Genomic DNA, 10,122 nt, shown 5'->3' with positions numbered 1-10,122 from the left:
GGGAGATACCTGGGTCAGGACAGCCAGGCTCCAGCACATCCAGGAGGGAGAAGTCTGTGGGGATGAGGGGTGTGTCCCAAGGCCAGAGGTAGCTCTTGTGCTTCTTCCTCACCAGGCAGAAGGGGCGCAGGCGCTGTGAGCTGCTGAGGCTTTCCACAGGCACCAGCTCACCCTTCCTGCCCAGCTCTCTCACCAGGCTCTTGGTGCTCCTCAAAGAATAAGGACGACATGCTCCTCGAGAGGCAAGGGACAATATCATTCAGGGCTGGACGGGGACGCCTCAGTGATAGCTGCAAGCTGGGTGGGAAACAGAGCCTTGTGAAGGCTGGGAGCCCAGGCTGCCTGCCTGAGTCTCACTGATCACCCCAGAACTAGGTTGCAAGCTCTTGTCTTAGAGTGGAAGCCACGGCTGGCCAAAACCATCTTTTAGGTTCCCCTGCTATACAATGGAGGATTCTGAGAAGCTCAGGACAACAGCCATACTTCTCTGGGTTGCAGAGCTGTTCCTTTGGGAACACCACTGAATCCCTCTGTGCCACCCAATGAGGTGGTTTAGTCACATTTAGAAAATGCCCCCTCAATGTATCGCTTCAAGGACTCAGTTAATAACTGTGAACACCTTCAGCATGGCCTAGATCCATATACTACAGCTTTGCATCCTGGCCCCTATTTCTTTCCCAAAGGCATTGGGGACGCAGGTGTGGTCTACAGAGGGAGGGGTTGGGTTGAGAAAGGATCAGGAATTCTACTTGCCTTTCCTGTGAGTGTACAAATTCCTATGTGGAAGGACTTAGGGTGTGACCCCAGATTCTTCTCATCTCCAGTCGCATTTTATCATGTCTTTCTTGCTGTTGAAGCCACGACCTCCCTGAAGTGGGCTCTGGGATTCACCTGTTGTAATTGTGCCGGGCAGGGCGTTGATATTAGGATGATCTTGGGGTTGTGGAGGGGGTGGGAGAAAAGAAACTTGGGCAGGTGGGAGCTGGTCTAGGAGTGCCTGGGAGGCTGGAGAAGAGAGACTGGCACACAGCCCTGGTGATGTCTGGAGGTGCTGGCTCTGCCTCTCTCTAGGGTAATTTCTAGGTCCCACAGTCACTTTGAGTGATTTAGAAAAAAAGTCTGACTTATTTTAAAACAGGAAGAAGGGAAATTAAGCCTTTTAAGTATGCCACAATACACAAAAAATATGATATATTATATTGTTTATTCCAACAGTATTAAATGATAATTTTTATTATTTCTGTGGTAGCAGGGTTTTAATAAAGAGAAAGCACCTGGGTCCTCCAACATCACCCTCCTGGCACCTAGAAGAGAGAGGAGGAGAGGAATCTGGGCCCTAGTGCTGGACAATGGCGACATTCCTCTGGGCAGCAGAAGGCTCACACTAAGGGTTGTGGGTCAGCCCAAGTCAGGGAGGCCACAGAGGGAGGAGGCAGGATGAAGAGGTGTTCAGAGCACCCAGAACAGCAGCTCAAGGACTAACCTGAGGCCTTAGGACATGTGCCTCAGCTTCGCACCTCAGTGTAGCGGCTGGTGGGTGCCACCCGGCTGACCTACCGGATGCCAAGGCCACTGCGCCTGTGCAAGGTGGCTCCAGCCATGTGGGACTCCTTACCAGCCTCCTTCTGAACCGCAGGATTCCGGCTCTGCCCCTGCTCTATCCACAAAGCCCCTTTTTCATCACCTGTAGACTTCAGCTCCTCTTGAGCGAAGCAAAGCTGCTTCAGCTTTCCATCCTAGCCACACCTCCCTCCCCCAGTTCTCTCTCTTCTCCAGGATGGCAACAGCCAATTTATCAATCTGTGGGTTTTTTTCCCTTCTGATACACCTGGTGGCTGTATGGTGTTGCAAAACTCTCCACTTCTTTCTGGTTCCCCCATCATACTGGGAGTGGGGATGGATGGGTGGGCGAAGGCATTAACACCACCATCCTTAGCCATTACACTCCGTATTTGCACCCACCCCATTCTAGGCTCTAAATCTGCCAAGACAAAGGTATTGCTTCTATCCTGAAGCCCGCTCCCCAGCACCCCTCCTCCCTAACGCCCCCCCTTCCACCAATAGTTGTTTCTTGGCAGAGTAGATCCAACAATGCAAATACCAAACGCTCAGCCTGTCTAAAACATCAAGTCTGTCTGCACCCACTCCTGCTCTTAAAGACTTACAGTCATTCCTTATAGGACCCTCATACCTTGCTCATTCCAGAGTTGCAGTTTTGAAAATGCTAATCTATGTTTACAGAATTACAAACTGCTTCTCTATTCTGTCAAAGGCTACACCCCTTTTTCATTTTCCTTTAGCATTCGGGGAGCCACATCTGAAATACGAAGTTTTACCCTGATCCCTCACTTTCCTCCACCCAAGTGCAAAGCAGATTTAAGCCTAGCTATAAAAGATAAGATAGTACTCCTTTCAGAAGGGGTGGGGGCGATAACCTGAGCAAACTTTCTTCCAGCTGCACATTCCCTTTACAGGAAAACTTTTATTTACCAAAGGCACATGCTGTCTGCAGAAAAATGAGTGTCACTATTTACCTATCTCGATGGTTAAATGTACTCATGTGATTTCAGTGTGCAATTATTTTGTATGTATATATGCAGCTGTTTGTTGTGTGTGCTCATGGGAGATTTTTTTTTTCCTATCCAAAGTAGCTAGGCCACCAAAGCTCAGGACTCTATATCCACCCCCACCTTCTTAAACCATAAGCAACAGAATTAAAATATTGTAATCTTCCTCATCTTGTAGAACATATAGAAAAAATAGAAATGAAAAGGAAAGGCCATGACTGCTCTTAGGTATGGAAGAGGTGTTTATTCTAGATATGAGGGAGAGCATAGCCAGAGGCATTAACAATTGGGAGAGTCTAGAGTGGACATGACCCTGAACCATGTGAGGAGAGGGCAGGGAAGAGAGAGAGAGGAAGCCTGGTGCTGCAGTCAAGAGGAAAAAAGGTAGAAAAGGGGCAGGGAGACAAAATGGATGAATTGTATAGGGAAGTTCCTCTGGAAAAGTGGGGGTGGTAAGCCAGCCATACTCTAACAGGTAAGGACTAAAGCATGCTGGGAAAACCTGGCAGCCAAGTCTATGTTGATATGTTAAATAGCCATTTAAGACTTACAACTTCTATCCTAATTTTTGATGTCCCCCACCTGGTGAAACTTTTCTTTATGTAAAAGTCCTGTGACCTCCTCTGAACTTGACCCCTTCTGCCTTCCTTTTCTAGGATTATTTTTATTTCTCTGTGTAGCCCCAGCCATTTTATTGTGTAGACTAGGCCAATCTTGAGCTCAAAGGAATCTGCTGCCTCTGTCTCCTGAGTACTGGTATTAGAGGAGACACAGGAACTCATTTTATTTACAGTCAGACTGTGTCAAGCTCAAAACTACATCCTACTTGTGATGGCTATGGCCAGTTTTCGACTTGACTATATCTGGAATGAACTACAATCTGGAAATGGAAGGCACACCTGGGCTCCAGATTTTGAGGCTGGAAGACACAGGCTTTTCATCCAGATGGAGAGGCATAGTGACTATGACAAGCTTAGGCCCATGCCGAGGTGGTACATGCCTTTAATCCCAGGAAACTGAAGCAAGGAGATTTTTGAGTTTAAGGCCAGCCTGGCACAGAGCAAATTCCAGGTAAAGAACAGGTTAGGTCCGGGGAGGTTATACACACCTTTAATCTGGGCCACACCTTCTACTGGAGGCCCAACTAAGGACAATGGGAGAAGGAAGATTGCTTGTTTGCCTGCTTGCACTTACTTGTTGGCACTTCTGTTGAACCTGCTTCTTCTGGATTCTAGTTTATATAGAAGACCAGCTGAAACACCTAGAGGTATGGGACTGAGGCACTACTAGATTCTTGGACTTCCCGCTCACAGATGCCTGCCTACGTTGGGTTAGTTGGACAGAAGACTGTAAGTCATTCCTATAATTTCCCTTAAATTCTGTGACTCTAGAGAACCCTGACTAACACACCACTGATGGAACCTTTAAAGCTGGATCTCTGGATCTTCTTAGTGAAAATGGGTAATATTTATTCTCTCANTAGATGCTGTTAACTTGGACCTTGTGTGTTAAACTGATATCTCAATACTTTAAGATTTTTACTTTTCTTATTTTTAAGTCGTATATCTGTGCGTATATGTTCCTGTAGGTATGCATACATGAGGGCCTGAGGAGGCTGGAAGATAGCATTCAATTCCTTGGAGCTAGAGTTACAGGTGACTGACTGTAAACCACCCAGTGAAAATACTGGGATCTGAACACCTGTTTTCTACAAAAGCGTCAAATGCTCTTAATCACTGAACCATCTCTTCAGCCCCCAGCTGTCTTAATTTTATCCATTCGCATTTGCTGGTTAGCTGATCCTGCCATAGTTAGTTCCAGCTGTTAACTTGACACAGTTTTCCCTGAGTTTTCCTCTTAGGACTGCTTTCATTGTGTCCCATAAGTTTGGGTATGTTGTGGCTTCATTTTTATTAAACTCTAAAAAGTCTTTAATTTCTTTCTTTATTTCTTCCTTGACTAAGGTATCATTGAGTACAGTATTGTTCAGTTTCCATGTGAATGATGGCTTTCTATTATTTATGCTGTTTTTGAATGTCAGCCTTAGTCCGTGGTGATCCGATAGGATGCATGTGATAATTTCAATATTTTTGTATCTGTTGAGGCCTGTTGGGTTAGAAGTCTATTTTATTCGATATTAGAATGGCTACTGTAGCTTGTTTCTTCAGACCATTTGCTTGGAAAATTGTTTTCCAGCCTTTTACTCTGAGGTAGTGTCTGTCTTTTTACCTGAGGTGGGTTTCCCGTAAGCATCAAAATGTTGCATCCTGTTTGTGTAGCCGTCTATTAGTCTATGTCTTTTTTGGGGGGAAATGAGTCCATTGATGTTAAGAGAAATCAAAGAAAAGTAATTGGTGTTCCCTGTCATTTTTGTTGTTAAAGTTGGAAATCTGTTCTTGTGGCTCTCTTCTTTTTGTTTTGTTAAAGGATTACTTTCTTGCTTTTTCTAGGGTGTAATTTCCATCTTTGTGTTGGTATTTTCCCTTTATTATCCTTTGAAGGGCTGGATTCGTGGATATTGTGTGATTTGGTTTTGTCATGGAATACTTTGGTTTCTCCATCTATGGTAATTGAGACTTTTGCTGGGTGTAGTAGCCTGGGCTGGCATTTGTGTTCTCTTAGTGTCTGTATAACATCTGTCCAGGATCTTCTGACTTTCATAGTCTCTGGTGAGATGTCTGGAGTAATTCTAATAGGCCTGACTTTTTATGTTACTTGATCTTTTTCCCTTACTGTCCGTATGGGATCCAAGTCACACACGCTTGTGCACACAATAAATAAACAAACATAAAATGCAGGTTTCAGGGCACCTGTGAATGGATCTTATTTAGAGGACACACAGGCTGGTGCTCAGGTTGGGCGAGGCCGAGGTGGCGCTCACCTCAAAGCACAGTTTTAACATCCTATTAAACTACTGTGGTGCTAATAAAGAATTGTAAGATATATTCGTGTATTTTGGAAAACCTATAACAAATATTGTGTCTTAAGAACCCGACAAAGTGTTTGTTCCTTGTTCAAAACAGCAATTAAATTGGTTATTACATTTTTGGGTGGGTAGGGAAGTGGGGGGGAGGGTATGGGGGACTTTTGGGATAGCATTGGAAATGTAATTGAGGAAATTACGTAGTAAAAAATAGAAAAATAAATTGGTTATTACAGAATATTAATAATTGATCTATTGCATACCATCATTTTAAATAAAATTGACAATCAATATCCCAAAGATGAGTTAAAATTGTTTTTATGCATGCTTTTGTATCTTCTATAAATTCATGCATGCATGAATCCCAGTTACTGTGTTGAAAAACAACCCCTCTATGGGAAATAAGTAGATGTGAATTGGATCACACGCTTATTCTTTTGAGCTTCCCCCTGTTTCGGCACAGATAATTAAGTTGTGTGCTGTGGATGGTGTTTTAAAATGCTGAACAATCAAACCTTAATTTGTATATTAATAGTCAATATTGTATCTCAGAGCTTACAATTGCTTAAGATTGTTCGTCCCTCGGATGCTATTAATTCTCAAATTTGCAATTGCTTATGCATATACAACTCATAAGTAAAAATGCTGGATTTATATCTCAGGCAGTTATAGGTCCTACATATAAAATGGATTGGATATATAATCTCGTACTTTATATATTCAAAACAGTTAAGGTTTAAGATCATATTTTGGTATTCTTGGAAAATGTGCATGTCAAATTGTAAAAAACTTTTTGCTCTCAGTGTCCTCAGTTACTACTTGTTTCCACATAATGGTGTTAATTCTTGAGGACTTATACTCAATAAATTGCTGCAAATAAATGCTCTTATTTCTGACTTAATAAATAAATAAATAAATAAATAATGCACATGTGAATATTAATAACTTTTCAAGCTTTCTAGTTACAACCGCTCTTTAAGAGAAACAATTGAAAGTGCAATTAGTTAGCTCGTGTAACATTAATACTGACTATAACAGTCAAGTATTTGAGATGTTTTGTCAACAAATTATTAATTCTCAAGGACAAGGTATTGTGGAACTTTAAAACTCTANCCTGTCATTTTTGTTGTTAAAGTTGGAAATCTGTTCTTGTGGCTCTCTTCTTTTTGTTTTGTTAAAGGATTACTTTCTTGCTTTTTCTAGGGTGTAATTTCCATCTTTGTGTTGGTATTTTCCCTTTATTATCCTTTGAAGGGCTGGATTCGTGGATATTGTGTGATTTGGTTTTGTCATGGAATACTTTGGTTTCTCCATCTATGGTAATTGAGACTTTTGCTGGGTGTAGTAGCCTGGGCTGGCATTTGTGTTCTCTTAGTGTCTGTATAACATCTGTCCAGGATCTTCTGACTTTCATAGTCTCTGGTGAGATGTCTGGAGTAATTCTAATAGGCCTGACTTTTTATGTTACTTGATCTTTTTCCCTTACTGTCCGTATGGGATCCAAGTCACACACGCTTGTGCACACAATAAATAAACAAACATAAAATGCAGGTTTCAGGGCACCTGTGAATGGATCTTATTTAGAGGACACACAGGCTGGTGCTCAGGTTGGGCGAGGCCGAGGTGGCGCTCACCTCAAAGCACAGTTTTAACATCCTATTAAACTACTGTGGTGCTAATAAAGAATTGTAAGATATATTCGTGTATTTTGGAAAACCTATAACAAATATTGTGTCTTAAGAACCCGACAAAGTGTTTGTTCCTTGTTCAAAACAGCAATTAAATTGGTTATTACATTTTTGGGTGGGTAGGGAAGTGGGGGGGAGGGTATGGGGGACTTTTGGGATAGCATTGGAAATGTAATTGAGGAAATTACGTAGTAAAAAATAGAAAAATAAATTGGTTATTACAGAATATTAATAATTGATCTATTGCATACCATCATTTTAAATAAAATTGACAATCAATATCCCAAAGATGAGTTAAAATTGTTTTTATGCATGCTTTTGTATCTTCTATAAATTCATGCATGCATGAATCCCAGTTACTGTGTTGAAAAACAACCCCTCTATGGGAAATAAGTAGATGTGAATTGGATCACACGCTTATTCTTTTGAGCTTCCCCCTGTTTCGGCACAGATAATTAAGTTGTGTGCTGTGGATGGTGTTTTAAAATGCTGAACAATCAAACCTTAATTTGTATATTAATAGTCAATATTGTATCTCAGAGCTTACAATTGCTTAAGATTGTTCGTCCCTCGGATGCTATTAATTCTCAAATTTGCAATTGCTTATGCATATACAACTCATAAGTAAAAATGCTGGATTTATATCTCAGGCAGTTATAGGTCCTACATATAAAATGGATTGGATATATAATCTCGTACTTTATATATTCAAAACAGTTAAGGTTTAAGATCATATTTTGGTATTCTTGGAAAATGTGCATGTCAAATTGTAAAAAACTTTTTGCTCTCAGTGTCCTCAGTTACTACTTGTTTCCACATAATGGTGTTAATTCTTGAGGACTTATACTCAATAAATTGCTGCAAATAAATGCTCTTATTTCTGACTTAATAAATAAATAAATAAATAAATAATGCACATGTGAATATTAATAACTTTTCAAGCTTTCTAGTTACAACCGCTCTTTAAGAGAAACAATTGAAAGTGCAATTAGTTAGCTCGTGTAACATTAATACTGACTATAACAGTCAAGTATTTGAGATGTTTTGTCAACAAATTATTAATTCTCAAGGACAAGGTATTGTGGAACTTTAAAACTCTAGATTCTTAAAAGACAGAGAAGCGGGAAATTATATCCCTGTGCATATTATTTAGTGCATTCCCGTGCACATTATTTAAATCATACTTTTATTTTAGAATTTGAAATTTGGATGTCAAAGAACTTAGTAAATGCCTTATAATAGCTTAAAAGGGTCTACTTCTTAGCATATAGTTTGATCCTGAACAGCTACCTTATTAGGAAAGGGAAAAGCATAGGTTCTCTCCACAGAATGCTGCAGAAGCATGATGGCTAATTCGTGTGACAAGCTGACAGGTGAGTTCGCTCAGTGCCCTGACTGTAGTGACAAGGAAGCTGAATTGGGTACATGTTTTCAACTCATCCTTGGTTGCCGTTTTTCTAGTTTGGCCAAGCGAATCTGCCTTGCTTCAAGGTTTTTATCTTTATGGTAAAAAGAGCAGCAGAGACTGTGTAATCTGACTTAGAAAGATTAGTCATATAAAAGAGTTATAGTGATTCTTCTCTTTCCCTCATGTGACCAGTTATTCTAACTCAATCTTGGACTGGTCTAGTAATAATTCCAGTGTTAGAGATTCATATTGAAGATAGCTAAATATTCTTATTTACCTAGCAAAGTTAATTTGGAGCACAGCCTCCACTTCCAGAGAATCTCTGGTTTTTCTGCTAATTCTCAAACCCACACCAGGAGGCCAGAACCTGAGCTTGATCTTTGCTAATTTGCAACTGAATAAAGTACCTGGGCTTCCACAAAGAAGTTTTTATACTGTTGCTTTTCACTGCCTCACCTTTGTTTCTCAAGCAGGTCAGCCAGACCATTCAGCCTGACTGCAGCAGATCTAAAGCCTCGCCTCCAACAGCACAGGTGGCAGTTATTAATCTTCATCAAGAAGCATTTTAAGTACATATTGTGGCCTTTGTCTGATTTGGGAATAAGGTGTGTGCTTTGAGGGCCAGTTAGTCAATGGCCGGCAACCAGATTTGGGAGCCATACCAATCTAAGAGAGAGGTACATGCCAAAAGGCCGTGGCTGTTGATAATACACCACAGAGCCATGTTCTGTGTGAAATAAACATAAACTAGCTGCACGTAGCCTCCAAGACGGAATTGGATGGTTTGGGAAAATCTGAGATCCTAAGACAGGCACGGCTGCCAGCCACCATAACTCCCAGGCAGGACTATAGAGCATAAATACAGACTGTATGCCACTGAGGTGGGGCCAACTGCTGTGCTGCTTCTCATCACTCTCCTTTGATGTGACACTGTCTGCCACCTGCTGTGAGGTCAAACAGGTTCTCCAAGACTTTCAGGAGTTAACTACAACCTGTGAATCTGGTGAATTGCTGATAAAAGGCTGTGCTGAAGATATCAAGAAACTTGACATGACTGGGGATGGGTTTCCCTCTTTATTAGTGCAAATTTTTTTTTTTTTTATTAAACATTAGAACCTTGAGCAGACTAGCTTGTCTTGGTTCCATTATTTCTCGACCTGCCTAGGTTCCCTCTTCTCTTTCAGCTTCAGGTTGCCTCCCAGGCTTGAGCCCGGACATGAGAGCTGCAGGCCAGCCCCAGCATCTGCTGTCACCTGAATTTTTGATCTTAGCCATTCTGACTGGTGTGAGGTGGAATCTCAAGGTTGTTTTGATTTTCATTTCCCTGATGATTAAGGATGTTGAATATTTTTTCAGGTGCTTCTCAGTCATTTGATATTCCTCAGTTGAGAATTCTTTGTTTAGCTCTGAGCCCCATTTTTTAATGGGGTTATTTGAATTTCTGGAGTCCATCTTCTTGAGTTCTTTGTATATATTGGATATTAGTCCCCTATCAGATTTAGGATAGGTAAAAATCCTTTCTCAATCTGTTGGTGG

General features: G+C 41.2%; 2 protein-coding genes across 2 annotated transcripts in view; one reads left to right on the top strand and one right to left on the bottom strand.

The window, feature by feature from the left end:
• Positions 1-259, bottom strand: part of LOC110310057 (gasdermin-A-like) — a 73,057-nt gene extending 72,798 nt beyond the window's left edge. The window contains exon 1 of the mRNA XM_021182771.2: positions 10-259. Coding sequence (XP_021038430.1) covers positions 10-259 — 250 coding nt within the window. The remainder of the gene's footprint in view (positions 1-9) is intronic.
• Positions 260-3,737: 3,478 nt separating this feature from the next.
• Positions 3,738-10,122, top strand: part of Gsdmc (gasdermin C) — a 26,496-nt gene continuing 20,111 nt past the window's right edge. Inside the window, exon 1 of the mRNA XM_021183986.1 lies at positions 3,738-3,834. The gene's annotated coding sequence lies outside the window, so the exon portion shown is untranslated. The remainder of the gene's footprint in view (positions 3,835-10,122) is intronic.

This window comes from Mus caroli, chromosome 15, assembly GCF_900094665.2.
Source record: "Mus caroli chromosome 15, CAROLI_EIJ_v1.1, whole genome shotgun sequence".
In the NCBI taxonomy this organism is placed as follows: Eukaryota; Metazoa; Chordata; class Mammalia; order Rodentia; family Muridae; genus Mus; species Mus caroli.
The sequence above is the reverse complement of the archived record's forward strand: the minus strand, read 5'-3'. Positions and strand labels throughout refer to the sequence as shown.